At 45.9% G+C, this 19,264-nt stretch overlaps 1 protein-coding gene across 2 annotated transcripts in view; it reads left to right on the forward strand.

The window, feature by feature from the left end:
* RPS6KA2 (ribosomal protein S6 kinase A2) overlaps positions 1 to 19,264 on the forward strand; it is a 200,263-nt gene that overhangs the window by 72,439 nt on the left and 108,560 nt on the right. The window contains exons 2-3 of one of the 2 annotated variants that reach the window (XM_038759371.1): positions 9,007 to 9,123; positions 14,195 to 14,276. In XM_038759371.1, coding sequence (XP_038615299.1) covers positions 9,007 to 9,123; positions 14,195 to 14,276 — 199 coding nt within the window. Of the gene's footprint in view, positions 1 to 9,006; positions 9,124 to 12,714; positions 12,738 to 14,194; positions 14,277 to 19,264 lie in introns of those variants that run through there. The other variant, XM_038759380.1, reaches the window with a different exon arrangement.

Consider the following 19,264-nt stretch of genomic DNA (forward strand, 5'->3'; position numbering starts at 1 on the left):
GAAGGAGGAGCGGCTTGCCTAGTGGTTAGAGTGTGGGCCTGGGGGGGTCAGAGGGACCTGGGTTCAAATCCCAGCTCCATCACTTGTCTGCTGGGCGACCTTGGGCAAGTCACTTTACTTCTCTGGGCCTCAGTTACCTCCTCTGTAAAATGGGGATTGAGACTGTGAGCCCTAAGTGGGACAGGGCCTGCTTCAAATCTGATGAACTTGTATCTACCCCAGCGCTTAGTACAGTGCCTGGCACCTAGTAAGTGCATAACAAATACCACAATTACTGTTATCCAGGGCTTAGTACAGTGCCTGGCACCTAGTAAGTGCATAACAAATACCACAATTACTGTTATCCAGGGCTTAGTACAGTGCCTGGCACCTAATAAGTGCATAACAAATACCACAATTACTGTTATCCAGGGCTTAGTACAGTGCCTGGCACCTAGTAAGTGCATAACAAATACCACAATTACTGTTATCCAGGGCTTAGTACAGTGCCTGGCACCTAGTAAGTGCATAACAAATACCACAATTACTGTTATCCAGGGCTTAGTACAGTGCCTGGCACCTACTAAGTGCATAACAAATACCACAATTACTGTTATCCAGGGCTTAGTACAGTGCCTGGCACCTAATAAGTGCATAACAAATACCACAATTACTGTTATCCAGGGCTTAGTACAGTGCCTGGCACCTAGTAAGTGCATAACAAATACCACAATTACTGTTATCCAGGGCTTAGTACAGTGCCTGGCACCTAGTAAGTGCATAACAAATACCACAATTACTGTTATCCAGGGCTTAGTACAGTGCCTGGCACCTACTAAGTGCATAACAAATACCACAATTACTGTTATCCAGGGCTTAGTACAGTGCCTGGCACCTAGTAAGTGCATAACAAATACCACAATTACTGTTATCCAGGGCTTAGTACAGTGCCTGGCACCTAATAAGTGCATAACAAATACCACAATTACTGTTATCCAGCTCTTAGTATAGAGCCTGGCACTTGTAAGTGTTTCAAAGATATCATAAAGATAAAAAACAAAATCCCCAGAAACAGAAACAATTAAGTAGGAAGGAATCTTCCCAAGTTCAGCATCGCCGGTGCAGTTGTACTGTCTATTTTGGGCAGATCTCTGTGCCCTTAATCAGAACTGTGCACACAGTAAGTGGCCAGAACAGCACTCTGCAAGTAGGATGGAGTCAGTTCAGTGCTCCAAACATATTAGTCACTTTTCACGTTATAACGCCAAATACAACGTCTGCATAAAGTAGACATCCCTTACAGTGTTGGAGCACAGTACAGTCATGGAAAAGACGTCAGGGGAAGCAACATGGCTTAGGGGAAAGAGCACGGGCTTGAGAATCAGAGGGCGTGGGTTCTAATCCCGGCCCTGCCACTTGTCGGCCGTGTGACCTTTGGGCAAATCACTTAACCTTAACCGCACCTAATAATAATGACATTTATTAAGCGCTTACTATGTGCAAAGCACTGTTCTAAGCGCTGGGGGGTTTACAAGGTGGTCAGGTTGTTCCACGCGGGGCTCACAGTCTTAATCCCCATTTTACAGATGAGGGAACTGAGGCCCAGAGAAGTGAAGTGACTTGCCCAAAGTCACACGGCCGACAAGTGGCGGAGCTGGGATTTGAACCCATGACCTCGGACTCCAAAGCCCGGGCTCTTTCCACTGAGCCACGCTGCTTCCCTAACCTCACCTCAGTTACCTCTTCTGTAAAATGGGGAGTAAGACTAGGAGCGCCACGTGGGACAACCTGATTTTTAGACTGTGAGCCCACTGTTGGGTAGGGACCGTCTCTATATGTGGCCAGTTTGTACTTCCCAAGCGCTTAGTACAGTGCTCAGCACATAGTAAGCGCTCAATAAATACGATTGATGATGATGATGATGATTACTCTGTATCTACCCCAGTGCTTAGAATAGTGCTTGGTAAATAGTAAGAGCTTAACAAATACCCTAATTATTATTAATTATTATTAGTCATACTAATTATTATTATTATTATTAGTAGTAGTAGTAGTAGTAGTAGTAGTAGTAGTAGTAGTAGTAGTAGTAGTGGTCCACTTGGTGCAATGCACTGTGCTAACCGCTTGGTAAGTACATAGCAACAAGTGACTGGCCCCCAAAGAGACTGCACTGTAACTGAAGGCTTACAGAGTAGTTAAGATAAATAATTGAATGTACAAGTAATTAAATGTGGCTGCAAATATCCTGAGAATGGATATAAATAAGTTTCCAAGTACTCCAGATGCCTGATGGGTATAAACGTGGAATTTGGGGGATCCATTGGGGAAGGCCTGCCGTAGGAGGGGGCATTTTCGGGGGGTTTTGAATGTGGGAAGAACTGAGGACCGCTGGATTTGGGGAGAGAGGTCGTTCTACGCTCGATGTGTGGGAGGACAGAGGCGGGAGAGTCGAGAGTTACAGGATTGTCCCGGAGGGAACGAAGAGAGTGAGTTCAGGAAAAACAGAAGAAGAAAACAGAAAGGTTAGGTGGGGAAATTTGGTAGAAATCCTTTAAGCCGATTTTGAGGAGTGTTTCTTTGATGTGGAAGCCAGTGAACGCAGAGAGATGCTTGTCGAGTGACATGCCAAGAAGAGTCATTCATTCAGTCGTATTTATTGAACGCTTACTGTGTGCAGAGCACTGCACTAAGCGCTTGGGAAGTACAGTTCGGCAACAAATAGAGACGGTCCCTACCCAACAACGGGCTCACAGGCCAGAAGCAGCGTGGCTCAGTGGAAAGAGCACGGACTTTGGAGTCAGAGGTCATGGGTTCAAATGCCGGCTCCCCCACTTGTCAGCCCCGTGACTTTGGGCAAGTCACTTCACTTCTCTGGGCCTCGGTTACCTCATCTGTAAAATGGGGGTGAAGACTGTGAGCCCCAGGTGGGACAACCTGATTACCTTGTATCCCCCCCGGCGCTTAGAACAGTGCTGTGCACCATAGTAAGCGCTTAATAGAGAAGCAGTGTGGCTCATTGGAAAGAGCACAGGCTTTGGAGTCAGAGGTCATGGGTTTGAGTCCCGACTCCGCCACATGTCCGCTGTGTGACCTTGGGCAAGTCACTTAACTTCTCTGAGCCTCAGTTCCCTCATCTGTAAAATGGGGATTAAGACTGTGAGCCCCCCGTGGGACAACTTGATCACCTTGTATCCCCCCCAGCGCTTAGAACAGTGCTCTGCACATAGTAAGCGCTTAACAAATGCCATCATTATTATTATTATTAATAAATGCCATTATTATTATTATTATTAATAAATGCCATCATTATTATTATTAGAACGGGGGAGACAGACAACAAAACAAAACAAGTAAACAGGCATCAATAGCATCAATATAAATAAATAGAACTATAGATGTGTGCACATCATTAATAAAAGATGATTCACGCCTCAGTGTGTAGTTTTGATTAGATTAGGGAGAGGCTGGAGACAGGAAGACAGACAAAGAGGCTGATCCAAGAGTCTAGCTGAGATCTTCTAGACTGTGAGCCCACTGTTGGGTAGGGACTGTCTCTATATGTTGCCAACTTGTACTTCCCAAGCGCTTAGTACAGTGCTGTGCACACAGTAAGCGCCCAATAAATACGATTGAATGAATGAATATGGCCCAAATTCTTGTCTGGGTGGGAAGGAAGGGACAGATCCAGTGTCCCAGCACCTGTTCCCCTCCCCTACGCCGGCCCCCGACAACTCACTCCCACCCAACCCTCCCCATCTCTCGCGCTGTCCTCTCCCCGACTACCCCCCTCCCACAGCTTCAGCCACGTGTGGCCTGTGGGACCCCCACTCCATCACGCTCTCACTCCTCCTCCTCCTCCTCGCCACCATCAAAACCTGGCTGTCCCAAGACGACACAGTCGCCCCTGCTGCTCTGTCCAGAGGAGGCCTCATCTTCTCTCACTCCCCCAGACTCGCTGGGCAAGGAGGAGGTGTTGACTTCCTCCTCACGCCTCAGTGCCACTTTCGCACCATTCCATCTTCCCCCATCCCTTTCTTTCCCTTCCACTGAAGCCCATATCATCCACCTCTGCCACCCACTCCAGATTCTGCTAACTGTCATCTGCCACCCCCCAGGTCCAACCTCCGATTTATTTAACCATTTTGATCCCTTCCTCACTTTCCTTCTCTCCTTCTCCATGTCCACATTGCTCCTTGGGGACTTCAATATCCATACAGATGTTCCTGATGACCCTTCTGCTGACTACCTTCCATCACTCCTCAACTCCACTGACCTCCTGCTCCACCCCACCTCGCCCAACCTGGACACACGCTCGGATCTTATCACTCACAGACTTGGATACAGACTCGATCTCATCATCTCTAACCACTGCACGATCTCTACCTTCGCCAACTCTGAAATCCCTCTCTCTGACCACAGCTTCCTTATCTGCCTCCTCTCCCGTACACCTCCTCCCCCAAAATCTGTACTGTTCCCCCATAGAGACCTCCGTTCTTTTGACCCCATCCAATTTTCTCAACTATTTATGCCCCACTTCACCTCCATACTCGAACTACCGTCCCTTGATGACCAAATAGATGTTCTCAACACCCAGAACCTGTGCTCCTCCTCGGCCTCCCACCCCCTAACTGTGAGGGTCCCTCAAAATTCAGTTCTGGGTCCCCTTCTGTTTGTTCTCCATCTACACCCACTCCTTTGGAGAACTCATTCGCTCCCGGGCACCAGAGACTTGGGACTGCACGAGGAAAGGATTGCCAGTCCCCACACCATCCCCACCCCTTCGCAACATGATCATTCATTCATTCAGTCGTATCTATTGAGCGCTTACTGTGGGCAGAGCACTTGGGAGGGTAATAATCATAATAATTGTGGTATGGTATTTGTTAAGCGCTTACTACATGCCCACCACAGTACTAAGCGCTGGGTGGATACAATAATAATAATAATGGCATTTATTAAGTGCTACTATGTGCCAAGCACTGTTCTAAGCACTGGGGAGGATACAAGGTAATCAGGTTGTCCCACGTGGGCCTCAGAGTCTTAATCCCCATTGTACAGATGAGGTAACTGAGACACAGAGAAGTGAAGTGACTTGCCCAAGTCACACAGCTGACAAGTGGCGGAGCCGGGATTAGAACCCACGACCTCGGACTCCCAAGCCCGGGCTCTTTCCACTGAGCCATGCTGCTTCTCTACAAGCAAATCAAATTACAGGCGAACAGTAACAGTTGGCTTATTGTTTATTTAAATTGAATTAAATAATAATAATTAATACTGTTGCTTATTAATAGTATTTGCGTGACACAAGCAAATCAGATTAGGCATAGTCCCTGCTCCACGTGGGGCTCCTAATCTCAATTTCCATTTTACAGATGAGGTCACTGAGGCCCAAAGAAGTGAAGTGACTTGCCCAAGGTCACACAGCAGACAAGTGGCCGATTAGGTCAGGATTGGAACCCGTGACCTTCTGACTCACAGGCCTGTGCTCTATTCAGTATGCCGTGCAACAATAAACAGACACGTTCCCTGCCCACAGTGATCTTACAGTCTAGAAGGACTGTGATCCAGAGGGATTACAATTGGAAGGAACCATATCATGCTTTAGAGAATGCAGAATAGGCATGTAAAAAAAAATAATAATAATAATGGCATTTATTAAGCACTTACTATGTGCAAAGCAGTGTTCTAAGCGCTGGGGGGTTACAAGGAGATCAGGTTGTCCCATGGGGGGCTCACAGTCTTAATCCCCATTTTCCAGATGAGGGAACTGAGGCCCAGAGAAGTTAAGTGACTTGCCCAAAGTCACACAGCTGACAATTGGTGGAGCTGGGATTCGAACCCATGACCCCTGACTCCAAAGCCCGGGCTGTTTCCACTGAGCCGTGCTGCTTCTGGGGAAGGAGGGCTTGAAACAGACATGGGGAAATGGTTTTTGCTGGTCATCGGGCCTTCGGTCTAGGAGGAGTTTCTAAAGCAGTGCAGGAAGCGGCATGGCCTAGTGGAAAAAGCACAGACCTACTCAGAGGACCTAGAGGTTGTGGGTTCTAATCCCTGCTCCGCCACTTGTCAGCTGTGTGACTTTGGGCAAGTCACTTCCCTTCTCCGTGCCGCAGCTACCTCATCTGTAAAATGGGGATTTTTCGTTTCATTCATTCATTCAATCGTATTCATTGAGCGCTTACTGTGTGCAGAGCACTGCACTAAGCGCTTGGGAAGTACAAGTTGGGATGAAGACTGTGAGCCCCACGTGGGACAACCTGTTAACCTTGTATCTAACCCAGTGCTTAGAACAGTGCTTGGCATCTAGTAAGCGCTTAACAAATACCATTTTATTCGTCCATATTTATTCTATTCATTTTATTTTGTTAATACGTTTTGTTTTGTTGTCTGTCTCCCCCTTCTAGACCGTGAGCCCGCTGTTGGGTAGGGACCGTCTCTAGATGTTGCCGACTTGGACTTCCCAAGCGCTTAGTACAGTGCTCTGCACACAGTAAGCGCTCAATAAATACGACTGAATGAATGAATCATTATTATTATTATCTCAGCTGTGTCACCTGTGGTGTGATGCTGGGCAATTCACTTAACTTCTCTGTGCCTCGGCATCCTCGTGTGTATATACTGTGAGCCGTGGGACAGGGACTGTATCCTACCTGATAACCTTGCATTCGTTCATTCACTCATTCAATCGTATTTATTGAGCGCTCACTGTGTGCAGAGCACTGTACTAAGCGCTTGGGAAGTACAAGTTGGCAACATATAGAGACGGTCCCTACCCAACAGCGGGCTCACAGACTTGCATCTGCCCCAGCGCTTAGTGCATGGCATACACTAAGTACTTAGCAAATACAATAACAATAATAACTATTAAACCGTAAGTGGGAAGAGTACTGTAGGTTAGATAGCTTCTACTGGTATTTTTGCAGACATATCAGAACCACGATCCGTCCATCCAACTTCTTTTTCTCTGGCAGTGGTCCCAAAATACTTGAAAGAACTGTGTGGTGGATGCCACGCTGGACACCCATCCTCAGGATTAGGGATGGTCCAACCATTCAACACTTTGGCTTCTCCAATGTTGCTTCTGTTACCGCTCATCCGTGGATCTACCCAAACCCCTCTTAAACCTGGTGAAATTTTTGTCTACTCAACTTCAGAAGAATGAAGAAGTACATATTTATTACTCTATTTATTATTTATTTATTTAACTTGTACATATCTATTCTATTTATTTTATTCTGTTAGTATGTTTGGTTTTGTTCTCTGTCTCCCCCTTTTATCATCATCATCATCAATTGTATTTAATGAGCGCTTACTATGTGCAGAGCACTGTACTAAGCGCTTGGGAAGTACAAATTGGCAACATACAGAGACAGTCCCTACCCAACAGTGGGCTCACAGTCTAAAAGGGGGAGACAGAGAACAAAACCAAACATACTAACAAAATAAAATAAATAGAATAGATATGTACAAGTGAAATAAATAGAGTAATAAATATGTACAAACATATATACATATATACAGGTGCTGTGGGGAAGGGAAAGAGGTAAGATGGGGGGGATGGAGAGGGGGACATGTGAGCCCACTGTTGGGTAGGGACTATATATGTTGCCAACTTGTACTTCCCAAGCGGCTTAGTACAGTGCTCTGCACACAGTAAGCACTCAATAAATACGATTGATTGATTGATTGAATCCCATATGTTGGCACCCACAGGGTGAAGGCGTGTTTTCTTTGGTTCGATGTGAACTTACCACCTTCAAGTTTTCATAGTGTCCCCTCATCCTTGGAGTGTGGAGTTTGGTGAACGACTCTACATCCACCCCCTTCATGATTTTGTAAGCTTCAAGCATGTCACTTCTCAACCTGAATATTTCCAGGCTGGGGAGTCGTTGTCGTTTCTCAGAAGGAATAGTCTCCATCCTTCCAGTAGCCTTGGGTGCCATTATCTGCACTTGCTCTAGCTCTGTTGATGATGATGATGATGGTATTTGTTAAGCGCTTACTATGTGCAAAGCACTGTTCTAAGCTGCTGGGGAGGTTACAAGGTGATCAGGTTGTCCCACGGGGGGCTCACAGTCTTAATCCCCATTTTACAGATGAGGGAACTGAGGTCCCGAGAAGTGAAGTGACTTGCCCAAAGTCACACAGCTGACAGTTGGCGGAGCCGGGATTTGAACCCATGACCTCTGACTCCAAAGCCCAGGCTCTTTCCAGTGAGCCACGCTGCTTCTCTGTTATGTCCGTGTTGAGATGTGGTATACCAGAGCTACCTGCAGTATTCCAGAAGAGGATGCCTTTTGTTGTTACTTATGCCCTTCCTCCTGGTGCCCAGAGTTTTTTTTGTCCCGTAAAGAAGACACTTAAATTCAGTTTGTTCACTTTTCACATTAATACCCCAGAAAGTCTGAAAAAATGACACCTTTGAGTTTTCATTTAAAGTTTAAAGCTATTTTTTGTGCTCCCTTATGCCGTTCCAGGATGTGCATATAATTTTGACTCTGTTTACTGTTTATGAATTCAGTCAGATGCGCTGTAATGTAATTTAGCCAAATTTTGAATGTCTACGGTCGCCAGAAGGAGAGAGGGGAACAGAGGGCAAGTGGGAAGAGGATTAGAAAGAGGACAAAAGAAGGAGGCGACAAGGGTAGTATGGATAATAAAAATCCATTGATGACCCAAACCCTTAATTTTAGCTAAGAACTTCAGTCTCACCCCCATCACCTTTTGAGGACCTGTTGAGTTTTATCTCCCTTTGTTCTTTCCCCCTCTATGAAATAGCCAAAAGTCAGATAGCCGAAGGAAAGGTAAGGGAGGGCAACGGCATAAGTAGCATTCTGAATAATTCACTACAGATTGCGTTCCAATCTGTGGCATGTGTATGTTTGTCTTTATTAAGCTCCAACAGACTCTCTCCAAGAATTTTGCTAATATTAATTTATGCTGGACTGGGACATGTCCTGGATTTTTTAAAATGTCTTTTTCACTTTAATTTTGGTAACAGGCTGTGTTATGATTCCCTCTTGGCAGGAAGAAGGTATTGTGAAGGAAATAGACATCAGCCACCACGTGAAGGAAGGGTTTGAGAAGGCTGACCCATCACAGTTTGAGTTCCTGAAGGTATTAGGGCAAGGCTCCTATGGCAAGGTAAGAGGATGCAGTCTGACACCTGGGAGACTTTCTGCACAATTTACAGACCATCACAGTGGCGTACAGGAAGTCATTATGGAAGATGTGCGGTTCGCTGCCGGCACTGACAGTCCTGGGAGCGAATATGCAAGGGTTGGACGCAGGCCAAGTTCTTGCCCCGGAGGCAGTTAATGCCCCCCAAAATATGCTTACTGTGAATATCCTCCATTCAGAGTTGAGTGCAGTTGAATTTTGGCACAAAATCTAAATTCACCTAAAACTCAGCCCCTGTTCACCAAAATTGGTCCCAGAGACTTAACTCCCCCACAGTTCCACCTCTTTCTCAAAAGACCCGAGCATCTTCCTCACCCTCGCCTCTGAGGTCGTCTTTGGTTAACAGCCAGCGAAATAGAAACCTGGCTGATTTTCATTACAGTGCATTGTCTAGGGGATATTGGGGTGGGCTGGGGTCCTCTTTTATCTGATATCTTAGAGTAGGAAGGAAGCGTTCCCCTTCAGAATGGCCTCACTTGCTCACAGAGGGTTTCCCTATCCCTAGCTCAAAGTTCAGAAGGAGAAGCTGGTTCCCTCCAAGGACTTCGGCCATATGTCGGGGGCGAGGGGCGGGTGTCAGACCCTTACCGTCACCACTGTGTTCATCAGTATCAACAGGCTTTGTTGAGCACCTAGCCAACCTAGGTTCTTTCCTTTCCTTCTGCCATCACCAAAGGGGAGCAGACCCAGTGTCAGAATGATTCACATACGGGAGTCAGCCTCCTACCCTTAGCGATCTGTGGGAGAGCCAGAATCAAAGCGAATCACACAATCATGCACACCCATACCCTTGAATCTTTCCAAATCAGGTTTCTCTGCACTCCCAATTTGAGGTGAGCAGTCAGGCTGCAACTGCTACACTCTTCAGGAATATTGTCTTGTTCACTGGGGGTGCAGAGAAACCCAATTTCCCATCAGAACCTCAGCTTCAGTTATCATTCATTCACGTTCATAAGACACAGCATCTTCCAATGTACTGTACTGTACATACTATGAACCATACATAGGTCAACCACTAGAATACACTAATTTCTTACACATTTAGAAGTCAGGTAAGAAGTGATTAAAAGCACTCTCAGGCCAAGCTTAATAATAATAATGATGATGATGGTATTTGTTAAGCGCTTACTATGTGCAAAGCACTGTTCTAAGCGCTGGGGAGGTTACAAGGTGATTAGGTTGTCCCGGGGGCTCGCAGTTTTAATCCCCATTTTACAGATGAGGTAGCTGAGGCCCAGAGAAGTGAAGTGACTTGCCCAAAGTCACACAGCTGACAGTTGGCGGAGCTGGGATTTGAACCCATGACCTCTGACTCCAAAGCCCGGGCTCTTTAAGGCGGTGTAAAAATTTGATGCCTGTTTTCCTAATGCTTGTTAATCTCTTTTGGATAAAAAAAATCCCCCTTTTGGCACAAATTCTCCTGTGACATTTGCTTTGCTTTCCCCATTCATTCATTCAGTTATATTTATTGAGCACTTACTTTGTTCAAAGCACTGCATTAAGCTAGCAGAGAAAATGTGGCGGTCTGAGTGGGTGTGGGAAACCCATGTTTATGAACCCTGTTTAAGGATAGAAAGGAAAATAAAGACATGGCCCTTTAAGGGCTTCCCCCAAAAGCAAATAGCCTCCTCTAATAGTAATAGTGGTATCTGTTCATCATCATCATCAGTGGTATTTTTTTAGCGCTTGCTGTGCATAGAGCACTGAACTAAGCATTTGGGGGGGTACATTATAACAGAATTAGTAGACACGTTTCCTGCCCACAATGAGCTTACAGTCTAGAGGGGGAGACAGACATTAATATAAATAAATCATTTAGGTGCTTACTATGTACCAACTCTGGGGAAGATACAAGTTACAACTTCTGGCGCAACCCCTGCCCTTATGGTGCTCATAGTCTAAGTAGGAGGAGAATAGGTATTGAATCCCTACAGATAAGTTCAATGACATGACCATTCATTCAATCGTATTTATTGAGCGCTTACTGTGTGCAGAGCACTGTACTAAGCGCTTGGGAAGAACAAGTTGGCAACATATAGAGACGGTCCCTACCCAACAGTGGGCTCAGTGGTGAAGCTGGGATTAGAACCCAGGTCTTCTCACTCCCAAGCTGGCGCTCTTTCCACTAGGCCACAGTGCTTCTCGAAGAGACAAACCTTGGTTAAGGGGATCTAAAAGCACCATTTTTTGCTCTGCTTGTTTCCCCTAAAAGCTTTAAACGAACAACCCAGGCCAATCAGAAAAGACAAGACTTAGAACTTTCTCTCCTCACCATCACTGCATTCATGCCCCTCAAGAATGCCTCCCTTCGGCTGATTTGTAGGGAGGATACAGGAAATCTCTGAAGTCTAATTCATAGGAGTATCCGAACAGACATTCTGTTCGATAAGCGCTTACTATATGCCAAACCCTGTGCTATGTACTGGGGTAGAGACAGTGAAAACAGATCTGACCCTGGCCCCGTTCCACTTGACGGGGAGGGAGAAGAGCTTTTCAGTCCCATTTTACAGAGGAGGAAACTGAGGCACAGCAAGTTCAGTGACTTGCCTAAGGTCACCCAGCAAACAAGCGGGGGAGCTGGGATTAGAACCTAGGTCTCGTGACTCCCAATCCTGCTCCCTTGCCACTAAGCCACACTGTTCCTCATGCTGAGCCTATATCCAGACTAACCAATTCCCAGAGAGCAACCTACACACGGGCCCAAGTTAAATGTCATAAGGGGGTTAAGTTTGTCAGCCTGTAAATGCAGCTCCGTGGATTTACAGAAGCTGCATTTTTCCGGATTCACATCAGAAATGAGAGTACAAATAGTGCTAATCTTATACTAGGAATAAATGTAAGACCAAAACTGCTGGATAGCCAGCCCAAGATCATCTCACATCCATGGACACAGAGATCTGCCTCTGTGCAGCTGCAGTCCTCAGAGCAGCTTGAGGACCCAGAGATATCCCTCTCTGAGCTGCCTCAACCTCCTCAGAACCATCAGAATCACTGCCAGGACATAAATAACTCACTCCCAAACTGTTTCTGCCAAAAAATGGCCTCTCCTTCATCTTACCTCTCCCCGCTCCCAATCTGCCTGCAGCTTGACCTGAATAAATAGTGGAGAACACAGAACAGGTGTGGCTGTCTGACAAAGACCCAACTTTTTACATATCAAAAGCTGCCTGATTTCTCAACGACTCAGCCTCTTGTTTACTCCTAGATATTTATCTCTTTACTCTCCTAAGCCAAGGTCCTGCGATCAATTCAGCAGTTAAAAGAAACCACCAAATTAAACAGTTATTGCTGCTGACAACCTCCCCTATAACCCTAAAGCTTTTTTGACCTCACCATATCTCCTTTCACTTCTCTCTAATCAATCTACCCATGTCCTTCCTTCCTAGCAATCCCCTCATACCTAAAATGCAACCCCCGCAACGAATCCCTCCTCCTTCTCCATCCCAGCTTACTCCCATCCAACACTTTCCTGCATTTCCTTCCCCACAGCCACAGCCAAGTGGAACCCTCGTGCCATCATGCGAAAGCTTCCCTTCATCCTTGACTTGTTCCTGATCCAGTCAGTCAGTCAATTAAAGGTATTTATTGAGCAATAACGGTGTGCAGAGAGCTATATTATTAGGGAGAAGACAGACTCCCCACAAATGCTGCATACATCCTTCTGGACTGTGAGTTCGAGTCAAGTTCGAGACAATATTGTTCTCCCCCAGTGTGCCTAGTAACAGTGCTCCACATACAGTAAGCGCTCAATAAATACCATTGATGGATTGATTGGTTCAACTCTTTGAGCAGTCCCATCGGGGTCACATATGGGTTAATGCTGTACATCAAATGGCTAGATCTCAAACAACAAAACCAACCTCCTTGAATTAAACTTCTCTTCACAGCACAGCTGTAGTGGGAGCTTCTTGAAATGAGAGTTATTGACAGTGGGATACCTAAACATCTTCTAAAGAGTGAGCTGGAATTGGGAAACCAAAAGCAGAGAAGGCAGAGGACGTGTTTTAAGCATATATAAAACACGTCCTCAGATCGTGCTACATTTTCATTTGCCACAGAAAGGCCCGAACAGAGCACTGCGATCAAGAAAGGAATGAGTGTCTCTAAACAGAAACTTCTTGGGATTGTGAAACAGGGGGATAAAAGCGAATCAGCACCAGGTGCTGCCGGCCACAAACATGACAGTACAACCAAGAACAATCTTTCTGTCTGCTCAGAGTGGTGACTTGGTCATCTTGGACCAGCTAGGACTCAGGATGAAACTCCAAAGTTAACTGGAACGGAGAGATTCTCAAGGGGGCTTTTGATCCAGGAGAAGCTGCTGCACTGTGATTACTTTCCTCCTTTCTCTTCCTCCTTCTCCTTCTTCCCCTTCTTCATTCCCTTCTCCTTCCTCTTCCCTTTCCCCTCTTCTTTCTCTTTTCTTTCTAATGTCTTCCTTCTTCATGCTCCTTTTTCTTTTCTTTCTTCCTTGTTCCTCCTCCTCAATGGGACTGGGAGTGAGGAGGCCTGGGTTCTAGTCCTGGCTCTGCCAGTTGCCTGCCCCGTGATCTTGGGCTAGTTACTTGACTCCTCCGAGCCTCAGTTTCATTATTTCTAAAATGGGGATAAAATACCTCTCTCCCTCATGTGGGGCAGAGACAGTGTCCAAACTGATTATCTTGCATTTACCTCAGTGCTCAGCACAGTGGTTGGTACATAGTAAGTGCTTAATAAATACCCTTATTATGGCGATTTATTCATTGAGGGTGGATTGGACTTTCTTGGGCATAGACTCAAGATATGTTTTGCAAAGATGAGAATAAGTGGTGCTATGAGCCAGCAGAGAGGGTTGGCATTAGGTCTGTATGAGCTGGGCACCCTCCTCTCAGGGCTACAGGTGGTCATAGGGCAGTCAAGGGGTTTGAAGACAATTTTTAAATCACTCCTTTTTCATTTTTCATCTTGACCAGGATTCTGCTCAGCCTCATTATCTAGCACCATATGTGTCCACTTCAATGTTCTCCTCCGTTTCAACAAGTCTTTGTCTTGGCAGGTGTTTCTGGTGAGGAAGATCAAAGGATCTGATTCCGGGCAGCTTTATGCCATGAAAGTCCTTAAGAAAGCCACCCTGAAAGGTAAGAATTCCAGTCCTGACACAGGCTTAATATCCCTTCCCAAGTGCTTCAGTGCTCTGCACACAGTCAGTGCTCCAGAAATACCATTGACCGATTGATTGATCAGGGAGGGATACTGTTGGGTTTAATTTTGTTCAGTCTCAGAAGTTATCACTGGGAAATATTTCAGTTCCAGGTTTTCACTTCCTTCTTAGGGGAGAACAAAACAGAAATTGAAATCAGATTCCTTGGCAAGGATGTTGCAAAGACTTAATAATAATAATAATAGCATTTATTAAGCGCTTACTATGTGCAAAGCACAGTTCTAAGCACTGGGGAGGTTACAAGGTGATCAGGGGGTCCCACGGGGGGCTCACAGTCTTAATCCCCATTTTCCAGATGAGGTCACTGAGGACCAGATAAGTGAAGTGACACAGCTGACAAGTGGCAGAGCCAGGATTTGAACCCATGACCTCTGACTCCAAAGCCCGGGCTCTTTCCACTGAGCCACACTGCTTCTCCGTTCTATTGCACTTTACCAAGCATCTAGGCCAATACATTGCTCCGGGGGGGTATTCAGTACATATCACTCCGAAAAAACAGAAAAACAGTCCCCAGGCAAGCTGCTCACCAGACAGCTATATGGCATAATAATAACAACATTTATTAAACACTTACTATGTGCAAAGCACTGTTCTGAGCGCTTCTCACTATTTTTGGAAATCGGTCTATTGGGTCTAATTCCATTCACCTATCTGCCTCCAGCTAAATGTTAATTTTTCTAAAGATTACCCCCGAGACTTCCGATACTTCTCTTTCCCACTATGCCCTGTTCCCTTCAAGCCAGACTACTTACAACTACATTCTCGTCTCTTCTTTCACCAACCTACTTCTCATACCTTCCTCCCTGCCTGCCTGGAGGTCCCCCCTACTTCCCATCTTCACACCCCTTCTGAAATCCCATCTTCTTCAGGAGAACTTCCCCAAGTACTCTCTAATCTCCCCATTTTTATATCCCCCAAAAGCCGTTTCTGCCCATCTGTGCCACCTAAGCACTTCCGTGTTCACAGCCCCCGTGGCTTTATATACATATCTTAAATATTCCTCTCATTTGTATTCATTCAATCGTATTTATTGAGCACTTACTGTGTGCAGAGCACTGTACTAAGCGCTTGGGAAGTATAAGTTGGCAACATATAGAGACGGTCCCTACCCAACAGTGGGCTCACAGTCTAGAAGACTTGTGATTTATTTGTAATTATCTGTAATTTATTTGTGCCTGGTTCTTGTCATAGGAGGGAGCTTACGGTTTTCTTATACTTTCCCAAGTTCTTCATTCATTCATTCATTCATTCAATCATATTTATTGAGCGCTTACTGTGTGCAGAGCACTGTACTAAGCTCTTGGGAGCATGCAGTATAGCAGAGTTGGTGGACACGGTCCCAGACCCCAACACGCTTATAGCCTTACTGTAAAGAAATAGACAGGCATTGATATAAATAAATTATAGATAATCAATCGATCAATCAATTGTATTTATTGAGTGAATGCTGTGTGCAGAGCACTGTACTAAGTGCTTGGGAGAGCACAACAGCACAACAGAACTCTGCCCATAGTAGGCATGCAATCAATCATATTTACTGAGCGCTTACTGTGTGCAGAGCACTGTACTAAGCTCTTGGGAGCATACAGTATAGCAGAGTTGGTGGACACGGTCCCAGACCGCAACACGCTTATGGCCTTACTGTAAAGAAATAGACAGGCATTGATATAAATAAATTATAGATAATCAATCGATCGATCAATTGTATTTATTGAGCGCATACTGTGTGCAGAGCACTGTACTAAGTGCTTGGGAGAGCAGATAGAACAATATGAGAAGCAGTATGGCGTAGTGGGTAAAGCACGGACCTGAGAATCAGAAGGACCTGGGTTCTAATCCTTGGGCAAGCCATTTAACTTCCCTGTGACTCAGTTACCCCATCTGTAAAATGGGGATTAAGACCGTGAGCCCCATGTGGGACGTGGACTGTGTCCAACCTGACTAGCTTGTATCTACCCCAGCGCTTAGTACAGTGCCAGGCACATTGTAAGTGTTTAACCAATTCCAATTTTTAAAAAAAATAATCACTATAACTCTGCTTCGGGGCTGAGGGAGGGATGAATAAAGGGAGGCTAAGTACAAGGGTGACGAGGATGGGAGAAGAGGAAATTAAAGCTTAGTCAGGGAAGACCTCGTGAAGGAAATGTGCCTTCAGTAAGGCTTTCAATGTGGGGAGAGTAATTGTTGGATATGAAGAGGGAGGGCATCTCAGGCCAGAGCCAGGATGTATGCTAGAGGTCAGCGCCTTGACTGTGTGACCTTGGGCAAGCCACTTAACTTCTCTGTGCCTCCGTGATCTCATCTGTCAAATGGGGATAAAGATCGTGTGCCCCACATGGGATAACCTGGTTACCTTGTATCTACCCCAGGGATTAGAACAGTGCTTGGCCCATATTATGTGCTTAACAAATACCATCATTATTATTATTATTACAGGAGCTTAGTGTGTGGGATTGGTTGTAGTAGGAGAGCAGCGAGGTAAGGTAGGAGGGGGCAAGGTGATTGAGTGCTTTAAAGTCGACGGTAAGGAGTTTCTGTTTGATGTGGAGGTGGATGGGCAAACACTAGAGGATCTCGAAGAGTGAAGAAACACGGACAAATATTTTTAAAGGAAAATGAAATGTGGACTGGAGTGGGGAGAGACAGAAGGCAGTGAAGTCAACAAGGAGGCTGATACAGTTAGCACTCATTCATTCAATCATATTTACTGAGTGCTTACTGTGTGCAGAGCACTGTACTAAGCACTTGGGCGAGTACCATACAACAATAAACAGACACATTCCCTGCCCACAATAAGCTTACAGTCTCGGGGTGGGTGCGGGAGAGACGGACATCAATACAAATTAATAAATCACAGATATGTCCTGAAGTGCTGGGGGGAAGAAGAAATGGCCCAAGTCGAAACTATGCAGAAGAGAGTGGGTGAAGAGGGAAGGAGGGGCTCAGTCTGGGAAGATGTCTTGGAGGAGATGTGCCTTCATTAAGGCTTCGAAGGCAGGGAAAGAAAATGTCGGATTTGAGGGGGGAGGGCGTTCCAGACCAGAGGCAGGCAGTTGGGGAGGGATTGGGGGTGAGATAGGCGAGATGGAGGAGCGAAGTGTGCGGGCTGGGTTGTAGAAGGAGAGGAGTGAGGTGAGGCAGGAGGGGGAAGGTGGTAGAGTGCTTTAAAACCAATGGTGAGGAGTTCAGTTTCATGCAGAGGTGGACGGGCAACCACTGGAGTTTTCTGAGGCGTGGGGTGATATGCCTTGAATGCTTTTGTAGGAAAATGATCTGGGCAGCAGAGTGACACATGGACTGGAGTGGGGAGAGACTCCAGTCCCGGAGTGGGAAGGTCAGCAAGGAGGCTGGTGCAGTAATCCAGCCGGGATAGGGTGATTATGAATGTGGTAGCAGTTTGGATGGAGAGGAAAGAGCGGATCTTAGCGATGTTGTGAAGGTGGCAGGAGGTAGACGAGATCAAGGTACAGCAAGTAGGTTTTCATTCATTTATTCAGTCATATCGAGCACTCACTGTGTGCAGAGCACTGCACTGAGCGCTTGGAAAGTACAGTAGAGGAGTGAAATGTACAGGCTGGGTTATAGAAGGAAATCAGGGAGGTAAGGAAAGGGGTCAAAGTGATAAATTGTGTTAAAGCCGCTAGCAAGGGGTTTCTGTTTGATGCAGATAAGGATGAGCAACCACTGGATATTCTTGAGGAGCGGGGAAACATGGACAGAACGTTTTTGGGGGAAAATGATCTGGCCGGTAGAGTTAAGTATGGACTGAAGTGGGAAGAGACGAGAGGCAGGGAAGTCCACAAGGAAGCTGATGCGGTAATCAAGGCGGAATAGGATAAGTGCTTGGATTAGTGTGGTAGCAGTTTGGCTGGAGAGGGAAGGGCGGATTTTTAGCAAGGTTGTGAAGGTTGAATCGACTGGATTTGGTGACAGATTGAATATATGGATTGAATGAGAGAGATGAGTCGAAGAAAATGCCAAGGTTACAGGCTTGCGAGACAGGGAGGATGGTGGTAATGTCTACAGTGATGGGAACGTCAGGGAGCGGACAGGGTTTGGGTGGGAATATGAGGACATGTCAAGTTGAGGTGTTGGCAGGATCTCCAAGTAGAGGTGTCCAGTAAATGTGATTCATTGATTGAGTCGAGAAAGCAGCGAGAATGCCGTGATAGTCTGAGACTCTTTAATTCAGCCTGAAGAGAATTAGCAGAATTGCTGACACAGCAGGCAATGAAATGTATTTCACTCGTTGGTTTTTTGTTATTTAATAATAATAATAATGATGATGATGGCATTTAAGTGCTTACTATGTGCCAAGCACTGTTCTAAGCCCTGGGGCCGGGGGGGGGGGGGGATACAAGGTAATCAGGTTGTCCCACATGGGGCTCACAGTCTTAATCCCCATTTTACAGATGAGGTAACTGAGGCACAGAGAAGTGAAGCGACTTGCCCAAAGTCACACAACCGACAAGTGGCAGAGCCGGGATTAAAACCCACGACCTCTGACTCCCAAGCCCCGGCTCTTTCCACTGAGCCACGCCGCTTCTCTAATTCTTTATTCTTCTCTAATTCTTCTCTGCTTCTTTATTACGGTGTCTCAGAAAAGCAAGTCAACAAGTTTGCTTTTTTTCCTGTTTGCAAGCAGCAAATACAGAGGCAAAAATCACAATGCGGCTACTAGGCAAATCTCCATGGCCTGTATAGTTTTGTTGTTGAAATTCATCAGTACTTTCATTCATTCAGTCGTATTTATTGAGCGCTTACTGTGTGCAGAGCACTGTACTAAGCGCTTGGGAAGTACAAGTTGGCAACATATAGAGACGGTCCCTACCCAACCGGGGGGTCACAGTCTAGAAGAAATTAATCAAGTGATGCCTCCTGCTCATTGAGATGCCTGAAAAATGG

The sequence above is a fragment of the Tachyglossus aculeatus genome, chromosome 2 (genome assembly GCF_015852505.1).
Source record: "Tachyglossus aculeatus isolate mTacAcu1 chromosome 2, mTacAcu1.pri, whole genome shotgun sequence".
NCBI lineage: Eukaryota > Metazoa > Chordata > Mammalia > Monotremata > Tachyglossidae > Tachyglossus > Tachyglossus aculeatus.